The sequence below is a fragment of the Cibotium barometz genome, chromosome 55, assembly GCF_041138505.1.
Source record: "Cibotium barometz isolate CiBa-2024 chromosome 55, ASM4113850v1, whole genome shotgun sequence".
Classification (NCBI taxonomy): Eukaryota; Viridiplantae; Streptophyta; class Polypodiopsida; order Cyatheales; family Cibotiaceae; genus Cibotium; species Cibotium barometz.
Window position 1 is genome coordinate 14,096,972 of NC_141100.1, and position 19,937 is coordinate 14,116,908.

A 19,937-nucleotide genomic window follows, 5' to 3' on the forward strand; every position below is an offset into this window, starting at 1 on the left:
CACCTACACATGTATCAGCCTATGACATTATTGCAAATACATCAACATCATTACCCCTTTTGGCATCTTCTTGCCAACTTACATTGACCAAATCCAAATGACCTTAGGCCTTTTAAACCTTTGCACACATGAATCAAATGCAAGAACAATGCTCCCTTTAGAACACACAATATCTATCTATCACCACCTAGTTTAGCAAAACACAACAGACAATGTGGACATTTAGAGAGTGAGAATGAACCAGTGCAAATCCAAGTCAATGCAAGTAAAAAAATGGTTTATATGGACCGAAGCGCTATTAAGAAACACCACATGCTGAGTACACTCAACCTGACAAAATCATTCAAAAAAGATACTGTAGAAAAGCATCAGCCAAAACCTTCCCAAAATTACAATGTGGCCATGACAGCTCACTGGAACACTTCAGGAAAGCACAACAGCAAATAAAACTTGCCCACCAAAGTCACTTCAATGCCCATATATTTTGACAAAAATATACCCCTGTACCACTCACCCACGCAAGGATCAAAGCCGTTCGTAGTTACACATTGAGCTAGATATTACCTTATGAAGGATATCTATAACGAGAAGGTGGGGGTAAGCTAGTACTAAACTGGTATCCACTGTAAGGTAAAGGTACAATGGGGTATGAAGATGCGGGTTCAACTAATGAAGACCCAGCAGGAATAGGATACAAAGAAGCTGGACCAAGCAATGAAGATCCTGCTATATCTCTTGACAAAAAACCACCAGGGTTTGTTAATGGAACTTGGCTTCTATTTCCAAGACCATATGTAGTGCCAGGCCTCATTTCATACCCAGTTTGACTTCCATATGATGAAAATAAGGACCCACCCTGCACTCCCAGTTCAGTGGGCACATAATAGCCTCTACCAAGAACACTAACAGAGCTGGGCTTGTCAAGGCTAGAAGCATCATAACCACCGCTTCCATCCTCTCTGGTGTTGTCTTTGCTGAGGCTGCCACCAAGACCACTACTCTGACGACGTTTCTTTGCTTGCTTTCTCAAAGCATCTGCCAATGCTTTTCTCTCCTCTTTCTCTTGTTCTACTTCAGCAACTCGCTTGTTCACATTCTCCATAGGATAGTACAAGCCCAGTTCGTACTCCTTCATGAATTTTAACATTAAGTTCAACGCAGCAAGTTCCCTTGCACATGCGTCATTCTGAAACCCATAAGATAAAACTCAAATTAGAAAAAAAGAAAAAGCCATTCATCAGACAGGCTTTTCGGGAACTGTTCTTTTTAAACCTTCAACAAAGTGCTGCTACACACCTGGCCGGACAACTCTGTTGGAGCTTTCTTGACCACCATCTGGGCCGAATTTCGAGCATCTTCAAGATAAGATTTCAGAATAAGATCTGGCTGTAGTCTTTCTATGAAGCCAAAGGTCTTTGCAAAGGACAGAGCCTCTAGTGGCTTGTCTTCTCTGATAAGCTTGTCTACCAGACCTGTGCAATTGGACAATGAGAGGATCATGTAGCAATCAGTATCAAATCAACAACATAGCAAAACCTTCATGGACAACTACTGAGATGCTGAACACTGACCTATGTCAATGTGCTAGACAACTTACAAGCCTCCTTGAAAGAGTTCAGGAATGATTTGAAGAGTAAAATGTGATTTGAAGAGTAAAATGCTAACTACTAGTAACAGCATCACGAAACCTCAAGGATCATGAAAAGATTGTTGAGATGTACTGATGTTACACAGAAGAGTGGATGTAAGGTAGTACCTAACCTGGTATCCTCCCTGTCAATCCCAGAGCCCGGCACAGTTCAGGCGTTTTACTGCGGCGAGATATTGAAATGACATAATCCAGTAGTTCATCATCATCAAACCCTGATGCAATTCCAAATGTGGCAAGGAGCTGCAGAAACCCATGGACATTCAAAGAGTACTCATCTGTGACTTTAAAATCCAGGAGCTTAGATCGCCATTGCCCTGCCATGACCTTGGCTAGTTCCTTGACATTGGAAGGCACAATGGGGTAGTCTTCTCCAAGAATTGGGTCTGCGATGAGAGGAGAAAGAGACCGCAAGAGAAAAATGCAAGCTCTACGCTGAGCTCTGGCTGCACAATCCTTAACACTTTCTGAGTTAAGTTTCAAGTCATGGAACCACTCCAGGGCCTTCAACACTAAGAGGCAAGGGTCACTTGCAGTGCGCAGTGCAGCTGGCATCTCTGTACGAAGATCATGAATATCTTTCCGGCGATCGACAATAAACTTCCTTAGACCTTGAGCATCCATCTTCTCACAATAAGACCTCAAAGTAAGAGCCACTGGAGCCTCAAAAGAAGCCTTTGACTGATTGATGGCCTCCTCAAGGCTGATAGAAGATCCACATTCTACACCATTAGCTCCTCCATTGACAAGATAGTGGTCAGTTTTCTTGATTTTTGGATCCTCCTTCACGATTTTCTTGTCATCATTCAGAGACTTGCGACCTTCCTGCTCTGCTTTCTTCTCAACTTTGGTGGTTTTCTGGTCATCTTTGGTGATTTTCCGGCCTTCCTGCTCAGTTTTGCCAGCATTATAGGCGCTTTTCCGACCTTCCTGCTCGGTTTTGCATTTGGCAGATTCTCGGCCTTTGTGCTCCATTTTGCGGTCACCATTACTAGTTTCTGAGCCTTCTTGCTCGGTTTTACAGTCATATTTAGCAATTTGCTGGTCTTCTTTAACGGTTTCAAGGTCATCTTTCTCGCTTTTGGCTGCTTTTCTGGTTTTTGCATCTGCTTTAACAGTTTTCTTACCTCCTGCCTCAACCTTCGAAGCAGATTCAGCCTCCTTCTTTCTCCGCTCCTCCAGAGCTTTCCTCTTCTCTTCGACGATAGCGGCGATGGCAGCATCCTTCTGCTGCAGTACACGGGCAAGAGAAGCTTCCTCACGGCTGGCGATGGAGCTTTCCCGCTTGTCCAGTGAGGCTTTCGCTTCGCCAATTCTGCTCTCAAACGCCTTCTCGCGCGCCACTACCTCCTCAGATCTCTTCTGCAGGGCGTCCTCCAGGTCCGCGAAATGGCGCTCCAGGTCCTGCCATTGGCTGATGCAAGAGGTAAGCAAGGCCTGATGGCTGTCCAGGACCAAAATGAACTGCGGAACTTTCTCTTTGTGGCGGGAAATGGAGCCTTCTGATGCAGGCATAGCCATGCCGAGGACAAGCCTGTATTAGGGCAATTGCAGTATACAAGTGTGCTTGTGTGGTGTTTATGTATCTATGCTAGGTGGTTTTGAGGGCCTCAAGTGTGGGCTCTCCATAGGCTACAAGATTTTATCAGGTCTCGTGATTGAGTCTTACTTCCAGCTCTCATCCGGAAGGACACTGCTTGGTACAAATAAAAATCTCACATTTAAAAAAAAAAGATTTTGGAAGACTCCCCTAAATGACCCCACATGGGTGAGAGGTGATTCTACAATTGGTAACTCTATACAACTCGAAAGTTTGCACTGGTCCTCTTTGTTTGCAGAACCGCTAGCTATGTAATAGCCACGTAAAGCATACTTTTTGGCATCCTTGGGTTTATGCACGCTCCATGATGTTGTGGATTACCACAAGCATGCAGTGAGTATAACTTGGGTTTGCATCATAAATCGATTCAAAGGAAGATTAAAAGGTTATTGCAGCCATATGAACCATTGCCTCCACTTGTTGAAAATGACAAGCTACATGACTAGAAAGATATGTAAAAGAGTGAAAGATGGTGGAAAAAACACCTCCGGGGTATATGGAAGAGTAAGTTGCCTTTAAAGCAAAGATTATTTCTTTGGTGTTGTTTAGTGGGTGTCCTCCCTATTCCGGAGATGCTCGCTAAAAGAGGGATAGTTGGAGCCACCTACTGTTGCTCGCACATGTGGAGCTCGTTCTGAAATTGTACCACATCTGTTATGGCATTGTTTGGAGACAAGGGAGCTCATTCTAAAATTGTACCACATTTATTATGGCATTGTTTGGAGAGACAAGGGAGCCGATTACTTTACTATGTGATATGAGGCTCGTCCGATAAGGAAGGACGATGCCCAAGAAATCATTGGTTTCTTAATTGAGAAAATTATTTGTAGATTTGGATCTCGTGTTGAGTTGGTTTCAAATCATGGCACTCATCTTCTAAATGATGTCATCTAACACATCACTGAATAGGATTGGTGTGCCCAACTCTCTTGATTTTGATGTTTTCTTTCTATGGACTAGATATTGGGCTCTATGGACAATATGGAAGATGAGAAACAATGCTATGTTTGGACAGATGCCTCTAGAGGCATATGCTTACTTTACGATGAATTTGTGACAATCCCTCCATGATTGCTTACAGTTGGAGGACATTGCTTTTAGCCAGTTCGAGGTGTTTTTCCACTACTTCTGAAATTCTTTGAAGATGGACTTATCTTGAGTCCATCTCCTATATTGTACATAAGCCATTGTTAATAGAAGCATAGTTTTGAACAAAAAAAAAGTGTGCATGTATCTATGCACGTGTATGTGTGTGCAAGCGTGTGTGAGTGAGTGTGTGCGTGTATGTGTGTGGAGTCTTACTAAGCACCGAGCAACCTTTTCCAAGCTATTTGAAAATTAGAATGAAATTTGGCAACAAACCCCAAAAAATTAGAAGTTACTCGATAAACTTTTACAGCAGATCACATCAATCACCATACAAAATTGATACACCACTCCAACTACAATTTTTTGATTGCACAGAACAATACCCAACAATATCTGCATTAAACAAGACTGACCGAAACAAAATCACCAATCATGGCTCGCAAGCAAACACACAAACCATGTATTGCATTGTCCACTACATACACCAAAACAAATCAAGGTGAGTCACACTCATCGTCTAAAAACATGACGAGTGTGATGTCGATCTGCATGGTCCTTCTCAAAACATGCGTCTCCAGCCATGGTTCTTGCCATTGCTTCGCCATACTTTGGCAGAACACCTTGGATAGAAAATAAAGAATCAAAATTGTTTAGTTTTTGCAAATTCATATGTTTAAGTATATCTGTGTATTGTAGATCAAACTTGAATATTCATGTCTTTAAACATATGCATGAAGGTAACCAAAATAACAAACTAGGATCCTCAAGCATTAACCTAATGTAAAACACTGCTAAATCCTTGTAGTCCCAAGCGCATCAAAAAACAAAGCCAAATAAATAGTCATCAATGTAGCAGTGAATAAGGTCTAGATACTCACTAATCATATTGATTCTGTCCCACACGATCATCAATAGCATCATCCCAATCATGTGAACTGCTAGCCTCCCCCTGGCCTCCTTGCCTCCTAGGTAGAAGCAATGGTTGTACATATGAGACAGAAGACCCTCGTCTCATCAGAGCCCATCGAAGCGCATAAACGACCTGACCTCAAACATGCCTTAAGTAGTGGAGCTGTACCACAGCCCACCAACTTAAGGCCAAACACCACCAAGATGACATAACAACTCCAAATACCCTGCATTGAAAGTAATGCTGCGCTCCAAAAAACCATGGATCTCCACACCCCCAAGATCCCTAGCACAAGATACATTTGGCAAATAATGGTATGCCACCGAATCCATAGGATGCATATGAAGCGCCTCGAAAAGAGGTGCACTCTCTAAGTAGTAAATCGCAGGAATCATACCTCATTTGCGACTGCAGAGAGCATAGAAGAGGTATACTGCAACAGGTTGACAACAGGTTGACAACAACCAAATGAGGCAAAAAAATCATATATACCGAACAAATTTCCCTAGAACCACCACTAAACACACTACCTCTGTCTGGAAACCACCAGTCTCATAGTATCCATAGGGTGAGTGATGCATGACAACAACATGGCACCAAATCTCCAAATCTCATACATGGCAATAGCGCTCAACCCAACCCACTATCTCTCCTATAAAACATAACATAACGTTTATCAACCAAATCGCAAGACAAAAGTAAATGCTTGCAAGCTTCCAACACATGGAATATTACCTCCCATTGATGCCATAATCAACAACTAGCCAGAATCACCAAGAGTGTAACCAAACCAACTCCATACCGCACATGGTCCTCAGATATTGTATCCCACAGGGGCCTTCTTCTTCAATATGGCATCCAGAGGCATCTTGTCAAAGGCATGTGCATGTATCTTGACTAGTGGTGGGAGTTGTAGAGCTTCACGAATTAGATCTTCAATGATCAGGACTTGTTCTATGGTGCCATTGGCTTTTATCTGTACCCTGCTTGGTAGCTTTGTCATATGTCTTTATGTATTCGGCACAAAGCTCAATGTCTATATTCCTAGGGAGAACCTGTGCCATTCTGTCGAGGCCCACCTTCTCCAGCTTGTCCTTCACTTCTGCCTCTTCCAGAATCTGGAGGCACTCCGGGCTGTGATACAACAGCGCTACCTTTCAATGTGCTGTGTGTATCTCCTTGCTGATGATGGCACCATGGAAGGCCTGGGCGTATGGACCCAGGTATTTCATCTTTGGGCCCCGTGGTGCTGGCCTTTTCTTCTGGCTCACCGGGGAGCCCGTAGCACTAGCTTGTGTTATTGCGGGGGTCTCTACGGCTGCTGGGTCTGAGGTCGACATCTGTACATGTAAAAAAGATCAGCTGGTGGGGCATGTACCATTCCTTGTAGTTGTCTTTCTTTTTTTCCCCCCTTTTTTTTCCCTCTTTTTCTTTGGGCAAGAAGGTTAATTGTGATGAGAAGGGTGTGAGTGGTGTGAGCAATAAACGAGCCCTTTTGACTGCTTCATTGGTGGTGTCACAAAGTGAACCGAGGTGGCAAAGCCACTCCTCTGGACTTCTGCTTAAACTTTGGCTTCGTAGGCATGAATTTGGGTCACTCTCTACACTAACTTGGATTTAACATTTGAGGGTGTGGTGTTTATAGACACTTTGGGGGTGTCTTCGTAGGCATGAATTTGGGTCTCTCTCTACACTAACTTGGATTTAACGTTTGAGGGTGTGGTGTTTATAGACACTTATGGCATATTTTTCTTTAACCAAGGAACCCAAATGTAGGGGTTCCCTTCATAGATAATCCTTGAGCTTCTAGTAGATTTATTAGGCTTTGTTGGGATCCACTAAAGTGAATAGCCTATTGAGGATGGCATTGGGTGCTAGGGGTGTCATTGGGTGCTAGGGTCATCGCTCGACTCTTTTGGCCTTACGGGGTTGTGGTGAGTAAACAAGCAAGGTTTTTGGGACCCAAACAAAATGGTTTCCCTCGTAGAATTCTTGAGCTTCTAACACTTTAACTCAGATCTAACGGGTTTCAGGTTGAGAGTATAACATCTTTGCGTGAGGCTGTGAGATTCCTCCTTAGCCTTGAATAATGTATAAGCTTTTACCTCAATCCCCTGTAATCATCCCCTAATTTCAGAATGCAAGAAAAATATTGTTTTCTCTTGTTTTGGCCTAAAAGAGAAAATATCCTAGAGAGAGATAATTCAGAATTGAGATATTTTTGGATATAAAATTCCTCCTAACATCTAAGATGAATTTCCCTGAAACAGAAGTTCAAAATGAATTTTTCAATGTGCATTAGGAATTAATTGAATATGTGTATTAAAGGCCTTAGCCTAAATGATATTCCAGATTCAAACATTTAAATGCTAAAAGAGGAATTTTTGGTATATTTCAAAATATGGATATTTTTATTTATTTAAAAAGAGGAATTTTCATTGTATTTAAGTAGAAAATTATCTAAATTAATTTTGATGAAAAAGAGGAGTTATCATCATAATTTCACGTAGGAAATTATGGTATCCTAATAATGGAAAGAATATTTTAAGATATTTCCATGTGGATTAATCAGTAAAATGATGCATATTCATAATTGGATTATTTGGAAAAAGAATTATTTTTACAAAAATTGCATTATTCTCAAATAAAACTATTTTTTGGTAAAAAAGAATGAATTTTTATAAAATTGGATTTTCCCTTACGGTTGGAAGTCACCGTTAATTTATCTGAAGAAAATCCATAGGAATCAAAGTTAGAAGTAAACTGAATAAATTTTTGTTAGACCACGACCACGAGAATGGTAGGCCAGTAAATTACTTGCCCATCTCTCAAATCTGAATCAAGCAAAAACCTCGTGACCAATTCCAAATCTTCGATATACGAAGAATAGACAACCGGCTGATTTAGGGAAGTTTTCCTAGACTCAATATCATCAAGAAATGAGCTGGAAATTCATTGAAATTGATGGGTGGATTACCCTGATAAGAGATTCATGATTTTCATTAAGAAAGTCGAGTTTTCAAGAAAAATGGTTTTTTGTGGAATCAAACTCAAAACGGGAAAATTCTTACTTGATTAGAAACTCTGTTTTTGAAAAGGACTGTTTTACGCCAGAATGGTGGAGGAAGCATTTGGCTTATGTTTAACTAAGGAGAGATTCATTTTGCAACACTAGCCGGGAGTCATCAAAGGACGTCGCTCGCGTGGCAAATCCTGTCGAGGTCTTGACCAGTCTCGATATGGTTAAAATGGTGCACTTCCGGTACGATGGGCAAGGACCGACGAAGCGGTCCCTAAGTGAAGTGCTAGGACACCTAAGTAGGATCCTAGAAGGTTCTAACCAGGTGATGTACGTGCTCTTCTAGGACACCCATGCGTATGTCGAGGAAGATATGGATGGACTGGAAACGAAATATCTATGTGAACTGGAATTTGATATTAGATCTCGTTGGTTGACTAGCTGGTCTTCAACGGAGAGTTCGGATGATATTTTTGTAAAACAATGGACTGGATATTTTGGAGGATTATGATCAGTAAAAGATTGCTTTAAAGACAGCTGAATCTGTGAAAAAGGCAATTTCATATTGGGTGTGTAAGTGGTGTGATTACCTTGAATTTTACTTGAAGTGCCGGCTAGGGGGCCTGGGAACTCTTTTCCTTGGTACTCGGGACAAAACATAACCAAATTTTTATATAAGGGATCCCACCAATACAATGGTGGGCTAGTTGGGGGGTTAGGTTGAATCGGAGGATTCCTGCGATACATTCAGATACGTCAAGTTACTAGTTAGAATAAGTCCCTAGAAGATTCTTGTTCTATGGGAAAGAATCAGCGACAGCTGTGCCTCGCCTAAGGGGGGAAAAAGCGGTGATTCTATGAACCAAGTGCAAGTCTCTTCCTTGATCTGGCCATGTGACCTATGGGTTTGAACGGATCAGATTGTATAGTTAAGGCCTTGACCCGCTAGATAAATCTCCTGTTAGATGATTTTTCCTAGTGGAATAACCCGCGCCTTGCGGATGAGGGAAGTTTTTCTGGGCTCGATTTCGGAGGAATCGCCGGGCTAGTCTCTATCCGTGGGCGAGGCCCCAAGTGGGAATTTCCCCGCCTTTTGCGAGAGGCCAAAGCTGCTACTTCCGTTACCAGCTAACCTAGAGGGGGGGGCATCGCAGAGAGGGAAGGGGAGATTTCACAGCTGGTATCAAAGCGTTGTTGATGGCTTAAGAAGAAAAATGAATTTTATCAAAGCTTTATAATAAGAACTCAAAAAGAGCATTTACATATTGTTTTTTCATTCCTTAAGCTTCATTAATGAAGACTTTTAATCGATGAATCGGATTTTATAGATGGAAGTTCCATGTTTATCTAGTATTTCTGATCTCACTCCATCTCAGGATATGACTGCTTTCGCCTTTGAGCATATCCTTTCCTCCGCTACGTCTCAAAGCAGCAGAGTAAGGCTTGCGAAACATTTTGAGGAGTTGTATTTTCCCGACCCAATGTAGAGATGTCTGCATATGTGGTATTCAGGGCAGTATGTCCATGCCTCTTGCAGCCAACGCCTAGTGCGCTGAGGGAGAATATCTCTTTGACCATGATCATGCTGAAGCTAAAGGTGGTTCACGTTGTGATCCTGTATCGTCCCACGCCTTTAGATTTCAGACTATCTTGCCATATTTAAAAACTTCTTAGCTATTTTGTTTCGAAAAGAAAGATTGTAGCACCCTTAGCAGTAAGGGAACAGTTGTACAGCGGCATGTCTGTAACCCAGTATTGCCGTTCTGATGTGTTTCCCATGGAGGTTTTGACTTTCTGGAGCTAGGATGCTCTATGTACATAATGCAACCTTTATATAAATAAAGAAGCGTTTTGTGGAAAATTTCCAGTTATATAAGTGAATTGTCTATTAAATGTCGAGTTGAAGAAATAAGATCTGTCCCTCGGATGTATACCGTAGCGCCCATAGACCCGAATTGCCTAGAAGAGCCAATGTAGGAAGAGGATGACATCTAGGTAAGGGGGGAGTAGCTCCTCAAAGACCAATTGTTAATCCAACAAAGGCGGGCGGAGGCCACTAATAATGAGCTAGGCCCCATGATGAGCCGGACCTGCCCATGTACCCGAATTGCCTTAGAAGAGCCAATGTAGGAAGAGGATGAGGTCTAGGTAAGGGGGGAGTAGCTCCTCAAAGACCAATTGTGGATCCGAATGCAAATCTTAACGTGGTCACAAAAAGGGCAGATTTGCTTAATATGGCTATGGAAATAGGTCGAGGAATGGTTAGGGAACTAGGTACTGCTCTAGAATCTAGGCCATCCCAAATGAAGCCACACATCATTTCTATTTAAAAGAGGAATTTTCATTGTATTTTAAGTAGAAAAATGCCTAAATTAATTTTGATGTTAAAAGAGAAATTCTCACCATAATTTCACATAGTTGCAAATATATACTAGTTAAAATGTTAAAGTCATAGGTACTTCCATTCTTTCTTTGAGTCGCTCATTATGAAGGCCTTAAAGAATTGGAGAAGACATAACCTAAGACCCTTTAGCATGCACAAAATCATTTCAGTTAATGCTCAAAATAATATGACATTCATTGTAAATTACAACTTTGTTTCCTAGTGTTTCCATATAGGAAACTATAGCCTTCTTAATGTAAAAAACTAGCAAACTTCTTATTGAATAACATGACAAGAATTTGCTAAAGAGATTAACAAATAGTAAGAGTGAGTGTTTTTAAAAGTATAATTTATTAAGGCTTTGTGATGGTTGAAATAAAAAGTAATTTCACAAGATGAGAGAAGTCCAGTAAGAAGTAAAATTATTTCTTGCAATAGGCAAAGAGATAACATTCATTTATAGGATGTTAAGAGATAATATAAAAGATCATTGCTATAGAGAATGTGAATCAGATAGATGTGAATGAATGGATGGATGGATGTGATGTGAATAGAGGTGATGAGATGTGATGAGATGTGATGTGGATCAGATAGATGTGAATGGATGGATGGATGTGATGTGAATAGAGGTGATGAGATGTGATGTGAATAGAGGTGAATAGATGTGATGTGAATTAGATAGATGTGAATGAATGGATGGGTGGATGTGATGTGAATAGAGGTGAATAGATGTGATGAGATGTGATGTGAATCAGATAGATGTGAATGAATGAATGGATGGATGGATGTGATGTGAACAGAGATGATGAGAATGTGAGGTGAATAGATGTGATGAGATGTGATGTGAATCAGATAGATGTGAATGAATGGATGGATGGATGTGATGTGAATAGAGGTGATGAGAATGTGAGGTGAATCAGATAGATGTGAATGAATGGATGGATGGATGTGATGTGAATAGAGGTGATGAGAATGTGAGGTGAATAGATGCGATGAGATGTGATGTGAATCAGATAAATGTGAATGAATGGATGGATGGATGTGATGTGAGGTGAATAGATGTGATGAGATGTGATGTGAATCAAATAGATGTGAATGGATGGATGGATGGATGTGATGTGAATAGAGGTGATGAGATGTGAATGAATGGATGGATGGATGTGAGGTGAATAGAGGTGATGAGATGTGAGGTGAATCAGATAAATGTGAATGAATGGATGAGATGTGATATCATGTGAATCAGGATGTAAATGAATGATGGGATGTGAGGTGAATAGAGGTGATGAGATGTGAATGAATGGATGGATGGATGTGAGGTGAATAGAGGTGATGAGATGTGAGGTGAATCAGATAAATGTGAATGAATGGATGAGATGTGATATCATGTGAATCAGGATGTAAATGAATGATGGGATGTGAGTGAATGTATGTGATGATAATGGATGTGAATGTGTATGTGAAGAATGGATATGGATGTGTATGTGAAGAATGGATGTGAATGTGTATGTGAAGAATGGATGTGAATAAGTATGTTAAAGAATGGATGTGAATGTGTATGTGAAGAATGGATATGGATGTGTATGTGAAGAATGGATGTGAATGTGTATGTGAAGAATGGATGTGAATGAGTATGTGAAAGAATGGATGTGAATGTGTATGTGAAGAATGGATGTGAATGAGTATGTGAAAGAATGGATGTGATGATAATGGATGTGAATGTGTATGTGAAGAATGGATATGGATGTGTATGTGTATGTGAAGAATGGATGTGAATGTGTATGTGAAGAATGGATGTGAATGAGTATGTGAAAGAATGGATGTGGATGTATATGAAAGAATGGATATAGATGTGTAGTGAAAGAATGTGATGTGATGTAAAGAGATGTGTGACAAGAATATATGTGGATGTGAAGTGATAGATATGAATGTATGGATAGATGTGAGTAATCATACATGTGAATGATTGGATGGATGTGGATGAATGAGATGAGATGTGTATGAATGAGATATGATGTGGATAGAAGTGATGTGATATAATGTGGATAGAGATGGTTATGAGAATGTATGTGGTGGATATGAACGAATGAATGTGATGGATATGAACGAATGAATGTGATGGATATGAATGAATGCGGTGTGATGTAAATGGAGATAGATGTGATGTGTGATGTGAATGAATATAATATGATGAGATGTGGATATGGGTAGATGAGAGTGGATGAGATCTGATGCGGATAAATGAGAAAAGATGAGATGAGAATTGGAATACATATGAAATAAATGAGGATTGATGTGGAACAATATGGAAAGACGAGAGTTCATTATAGAAACTATATTTATGACATGTTTTTAAATAACTGTTTTATGTCAAGAATGCTGGGGAAGAATTTTGACCGTCTTGTGAGTGAATGAGGTCTTGGAGACCTAATCTAATAAAGTTGCAATAGCTGACGAAGAGTCAATGGAGGACGTCTTGCGTAGCAAGGTCGGCCGAGGTTTTGACCAGCCTCGGTTCGATTTAAATTGGTGAGCTTCCAGTACGGTGGATGAGGGACCAAGGAAGCGGCCTATGAGTGAAGCGCTAGGTGACCTGCGAAGGATCCTAGAGGGTGCTGACCATACGGTGCTCGGGCTCTGGGTCGCCGAAGATACCCATAGGTGTGTCGGGAAAGATATTGGAACAAGGAGTAAGAGTTATTTTCTGAATTCGGGCATGGATCTGGTTGATTGACCTTGCTGGTCCTCAACAGATGAGTCCATGGCTCTTTTATATTGGATCTATTGGTTGATCTTGCTGATCTTCAATGGAGATTCCATTTTGATTTTTATAAGTGAAAATATTGCCGGGTTACTATGAGCTAGGAACGATCGAAAAATCCCCTGATGAGTGGACAGGTGGTAAGCGTTCTGGTCAATGATGCCATAGGTACACCGATGAAGGAAAAATTAGAAATTAGGATTCAACCGGATATTCTGGAGGATTATGATTAGTGACACTATGGTTTCATTAAATGATTGTTTTAAAGACAACTGATTCTGTGAAAAAGGCAATTTTATATTGGGTGTGTAAGTGGTGTGACTAGTTTTAAGTTTGCATGAATATCCAGCTAGGGGGACTGGGAACTCTTTTCCCTGGTACCTGGGATAAAACCTAACCGAATTCTTAAATGGATCCCATCACTACAGTGGTTGGGCGGTTGGCTAACCCATGGGACTGGCTGGACTGATGGATCCCTAAAACGAGACTCAATTCTGTTATGGTACGATAGATGAAGTAAATCTCGGACAAAAATTGTTATATGGAAAAGAATCAATGGCTGTGCCTCTCAATGAGGAAAAAAGCATTGGTTTCTATGATCCAAGTGCAATCTTTTCCTTGATCTGACTATGGGACTTACGGGTTCAGTCAGATCAATTCAGTTAGTTAAGGCTTTTGACTACATTAGAGTAAAAATATCCTGGAGGAATCGCCCGTGTTTTTCGGGTGAGGGAAGTTTTTCCGGGTTTGGTTTTGGAAGAACCGAGGGATTAGTCTCTTGTCTGGATATACGTGGGGGCGAGGCCCTGAGTGAGGGACCCTACCCCGCGCAAGAAGTGCTACTTCCACTGCTAGCACCCCAAAATTCGTTGCGCGGTGGGGACAGGGATCTTTCATTGCCCAACTCCTTCTTTGGGCCAAGGGAACCAAGGTCCCAAAGTTCACAGATCGACTCCTTTGTAGTAGTCCAATTAGGGTCCCCCTCACCAAAATCAGGGCAACCCCAGAAGAGTGCCAGCTCAGCCTGCAGCCTCAATGCAAAGTAGTCTCAGAACTCCCTCTCAAAATTGGGGAAATCAAAGAGAGAGAGTTCCACCTCAGACTGCAGAAGCAACTAGAGTCGTCACAATAGCTGAGGAAGTGGAAGAAGAAAAAGGACTGATCTATGCCGCCATTGAACATCAGGGGCCAAATCGTCAATTCTTAGTCCTCCAGACTCCAGCAGAGTACAAGGGTAAGCAATTCAAGCTTTTGATTGATTCAGGCAGTACACATTCTTTTATTTCCCCAGGATGTCTGCGTAAGTTAGTCCTAAATCAAAAATCAGGGAAACCTATGCAAGTGGAATTGGCTAATGGAAAGATTCTTTTCACACACCTTGAGACAGACCATATTCAGTTTAATCTAGATGGAAACGTAACAGATTGCCAGTTCAGAGTCCTCTTACACTTGGGAATCTATGATGGAATCCTTAGAATGGATTGGCTCCATAAGAATTAGGCTGACATTCACTGTCCTCACAATGGAACCATCTCTTTCCTTGACCTTCATGATGGGAATAAAGTTCAAGGAACTGGAATTTTCAAATCCCCAGTGTTGTAATTAGTCAAAGATTCTAAATTGTTAAAGGGACTCAGAAAGAGGCAAGCTGTTTATGTCATTAGATGAATCCAGTAGACATAAAATGCAAGGCTAAGGAACCAGAGTGGTTAAGTGAGTATGCCAATGTGTTCCCTGAAGAGCTGACTGAGATGCCTCCAACTCGTGAAGTAGATCATGAGATCGAGTTAACCCCCGGAGCTCAGCTAGTAGCACAGCGTGCATACAAAATGCCAGTTCTAGAAGCCATTGAACTTAAGGAACAATTAAGACAATTGCTAGAGAGCAAGAGATTCATAAGACCCAGTGTTTCACCTTGGGCATGTTCTCTTTCACAAGAAGAAAGATGGAATGTTAAGACTCTGTATTAATTATAGAGGGTTGAGTCAGTTAACAATTAAAAATAAGTATCCTATCCCTAGGATTGATGAACTTCTGGATCGGTTAAGTGGAACCTAAATGTTCACAAAGATAGATCTCAAATCCGGGTACTACCAGATTAGAATCAAGGAACAAGACATCCCGAAGACAGCTTTCAATACTCGCTATGGGCATTATGAGTTCACAGTTGCCATTTGGATTGACTAATTCCCCAGCGACGTTTAATCGTCTCATGCAGGATATTCTCAGAGAATACTTGGATGATTTTGTTCTTGTCTTCTTTGATGACATCTTGGTATACTTAAAGAATGTAGCAGATCATGAAGATCATGTGCGCAAGGTCCTAAAGATCCTAAGGAAGCACCAACTCTTTGCCAAAAAGAGCAAGTGTTCTTTCTCTGCTATGACAAGGTAGAATACTTGGGATTCATAGTGTCCAAAGACGGGATTTCTCCTGACTCCGCAAAAATCCAAGCAATCGTAGATTGGCCAGAGCCCAAGATGGTAAAAGAAGTCAGAGGATTCTTAGGATTAACCGAGTGGTATCAAATATTTATACCCAGATATGCCCACATAGCATCCTCTTTGACTAATCTCCTTAAGAAGAGTATCCCATTTCAGTGGACTGCTATGTGTCAGAGTGCCTTTGATAAGTTGAAGATAACCTTAGTAACTAACCCTATCCTTAAGCTGCCAGATTTTTCCAAACCTTTTGAGGTAGTTATAGATGCTAGTGGTTTTACCTTAGGTGGTGCTCTTATGCAAGAAGGTCATGCAGTGGCCTATGAATCCAAAAAGCTCTGAACGCATGAGAAAAATTATGATGTCCTGACTTGGAGTTACTCTCAGTAGTTTATGCTCTGAAGTTGTGGAGACATTATCTCTTGGGACAGAGATTCACCTTGATGATAAATCATCAAAGTTTGAAGTGGATCTTCACCCAAAGGGATCTCCACATGCGTCAAAGAAGATGGATGCAGACCCTGCAGGAATTTAACTTTGAGATAAAGTACCAACCAGGGAAAGAAAATGTAGTAGCTGATGCGCTCAGTAGGAAAGCCTCCTTGCTTGTAATTACATTGGTGTAAAATCCATTGATCATTGTGAAGCAAGAGAGAAAATCATGTAGGACAGATTCTTTGATCCCATTGCTACCCTACTGATGCAGGAAAGCAAGACTCCTCAAGAAATGAGTCGAGTTCTTGGGTACAAAATGGACGAAGAAGGATGCATGTATTACAATAATCGGCTGTGCATTCCTAATGATGAGGAAACATAGGGAAAAATTCCGAGGGAAGCTCATGATAGCTCGATAGCTGGACATCCAGAATTCATAAAGACCTACATGTCTATAAAGAAAAGCTTCTTCTAGCCAGGACTCAAAAGGGATGTACTCAATCATGTACGTCAGTGCTTATCATGTCAAAGAGTTAAGGTAGAAAGGGTTAAAATGCCAGGTTAGCTGCATCCCTTGGACATTCCACAAATGAAGTGGGAATGTATCAGTATGGATTTTATTACTAGATTACCGTCAGTGCATTTAGGTTACAACTCCATTTTTGTGGTAGTTGATAGATTGACCAAGGTTTCCCATCTGATTCCAGTAAAAGAAACCTACTCTGCAGTGGATGTTGCCAAAGTCTTCCTCAAGGATATTTTTAGACTACATGGCTTAACCAGAAGAATAGTAAGCGATAGAGATTCTAAGTTCACATCAAGGTTCTCACTGCATTTTTCGAAGCAGTAGGAGCTTCCTTAGATCTCAGTATAGCTTATCATCCAGAGACAGATAGTTAGTGTGAAAGAGTAAACCAACAAGTAATTGAAGATATTCTTCGGTCATGCTATGGCAGCAGCAGAGAGCCCAAAAAGTGGCTAAGCGACTTACATCTAGTGGAGTTTACTTACAATGCCTCTTATCACCAAAGTATCGGGATAAGTCCATTCAAAGCTCTGTACGGACAAGATTGCCTCACACCATTAACTTGGTCCGACCCATTGATTAGGGTTGAAATGTCCAGATAGATGATTGATGATATGGAGTAAAAAATGCAGGCAATCCGCAAAGATGTTAAGGCTACCCAGGATAGACAAAAGCAGTGTGCTGACAAGAAGAGATCGAAGAGAGTGTTTGAAGAAGCAGATATGGTTTTCATTCGTGTACGACCCAAGAGAAGTTCTTTATCTCTAGGGAAGTATAAAAAGCTATCTCCAAGATACTGTGGACCGTACGCCATTACTAAGAAAATATGAGATCTAGCTTATGAACTTCTTCTACCTCCCCATCTCAAGGTACAAAATGTATTCCATGTCAGTTTACTTCAGAAGTATGTAGCCAGCCCGAGTCACGTGCTTGATGATGAACAATTGATTTCTCCGACTCAAGGCCAGATGGTACTCCAACCTGAAGAAATCCTTGATGTTCGGGAGAAGGTTCTCAGGAGAAAAGTCCTCACAGAATTTCTGTGGTTAAGTAGAAGTTCTACCCTTTCACAGATGAATCCGGCGTCAAAATGAGTCTATCGATTTCCTCTTAGACCATCTTGGAATACTTTGGGTTCATCAAATAAGCCCTTTGTTTGATCGGCCTTGCTCCATCGACCATCAAAATTGTGTGGGAGGTACACCTTTCATATTTGCGTACTTCCAGGAAAAGCAATCCTGGAATTCTGTGAGTAGAGCAATAAGCTCGGTCTCTTCCTATCTAGAGAGAGGTCCTCTCCCAAAGAAGAAGAGTCAGAAAATGATTACCCCCACTTTGCGAGATGAGGACATCTCACGTTTTTCAAGTGGGAGAGGATGTGAGATTCCTCCTTAGCCTTGAATAATGTATAAGCTTTTACCTCAATCCCCTGTAATCATCCCCTATTTCAGCCTTGAATAATGTATAAGCTTTTTCAAGTGGGAGAGGATGTGAGATTCCTCCTCAGCCTTGAAAATATGAGAGATTCCTCCTCAGCCTTGAATAATGTATAAGCTTTTACCTCAATCCCCTGTAATCATCCCCTATTTCAGAATGCAAGAAAAATATTGTTTTCTCTTGTTTTGGCTTAGAAAGAGAAAACATCCTAGAGAGAGATAATTCAGAATTGAGATATTTTTGGATATAAAATTCCTCCTAACATCTAAGATGAATTCCCCTGAAATAGAAGTTCAAAATGAATTTTTCAATGTGCATTAGGAATTAATTGAATATGTGTATTAAAGGCCTTAGCCTAAGGGTCCACATTTTCAGAAATTTATGGATTAAGGTCCAAATAAGGTTCCAAGGGGCCAATAGGATTAATCCAAGTGTTGGAAAGAGATAAATACAAAGAATAAAAGAAAATACCCTAAAAATGAGTAAATGCTCACATAAGATGAAGAGTTGATTGAGTACAAGGTTTATTAGTTAAAAATTAAGGCATATTAGTAAAAAAATTTGAGATATTTAGGTGAAATGATGCATTTTTGACACCTCAGTAAGGTGGGAAATCCACTTGAGGTAGGCACCTTTTTCTTCATCATTGTTTGGCTTTTTAAATTCAATTTAATCAAGATATTTTATCTCTTCTCTCTCCTGGTGCAAACTGGATCAACAAGGGAGCCAAACTGATCCAAATCTTGTCAAAATTAGGTCAAACTAAAGCTGGAAGGCTCTAGAACCCAATTGGGCTTAGTTAGTGGCCTCCCTCCTCTATAAATAGACCCTCATTCCTTAGTATTTACATATTGGAGCATTACCATGCCAGTATTATCTCTAAATTAGCATATTTCTATTATCCTTATCCTTTCTCTCTTCTCTTGAGAGCTTTAGAGCATCTCTCTCCTCCATCCTCTCTTGGAGATTACTCTCTCTCTCTCTTGGGTGGCCAAGGACTTGCTTAGGGACTTCACTTCTAACGAAAGAAACAAGCCCAAATCAAAGGTAAACCTATTTTAATGGTTTGTTTTTTCAATTCTCTCAATGATTTTCTTCTTCTCAACCCCTCTAAAGCTTGAGAAGCTTTCTAAGCAATTATTTTTCTTCAAAAAATCAAGCTTTCCCAAAGATTCATAATGTCTATTTAGATTAATGTTAATTTTTATGCTCAATCTTAATGTTTTTCTTTAAGAAAATCTCTCTCTTGAAAAGATTAGTCATTCCTATAGCTAAATCCTTGGTAGAAGGATGATTCTTATTCATAATCTCTTTATCTTAAGCCAAACTCTATGCTTGACAAGTTAGAGAAAGAGATTAGTTATTTTCATGATTTTTAATCTAGGAAAAAGAAAGATTAATTCTTTTAATCTTGTTTATGGTATGAAAAAATCAAATAAATTCATCCTAAATTGAAAGGAGGTTATGCTAAAATTTTTAAAAATGAGGAATGATTATTTTAGTCTAATCTAGAGAATTAATCATAATTATGCTTATAATTATGGTTATAATTATGCTATGTATGCATAATTTAATTTTAGCTTAAAAGGGAAGTTTCTATCATATTTTCATTACAATTTTTCATTTTAAATAGAAAATTGAATATTTTCAGTAATTGCTATGGTAAATTTTCCAGAAAAAGATATAAATC

General features: G+C 40.3%; 1 protein-coding gene across 1 annotated transcript; it reads right to left on the reverse strand.

The window, feature by feature from the left end:
* Positions 1-346: 346 nt before the first annotated feature.
* On the reverse strand, positions 347-3,308 carry LOC147607400 (uncharacterized). The gene is made up of 3 exons (XM_086790339.1): positions 1,762-3,308; positions 1,297-1,472; positions 347-1,186 (listed from the first exon to the last, which is right to left on the reverse strand). Exons 1-3 carry the CDS (start codon positions 3,167-3,169, stop codon positions 566-568), a joined length of 2,205 nt encoding a protein of 734 aa, XP_086646465.1. The 5' UTR covers positions 3,170-3,308; the 3' UTR covers positions 347-565.
* Between the last annotated feature and the right edge of the window lie 16,629 nt (positions 3,309-19,937).

Bases quoted from the DNA above. Each gene is read 5' to 3' on its own strand.
- LOC147607400 (XM_086790339.1), bottom strand. From the start codon at position 3,169: ATGGCTATGCCTGCATCAGAAGGCTCCATTTCCCGCCACAAAGAGAAA. The intron at 1,473-1,761 runs GTTAGGTACTAC...CCAATTGCACAG, and splicing joins ATTGACAGGGAGGATACCAG to GTCTGGTAGACAAGCTTATC. The intron at 1,187-1,296 runs GTGTGTAGCAGC...TATGGGTTTCAG, and splicing joins CAACAGAGTTGTCCGGCCAG to AATGACGCATGTGCAAGGGA.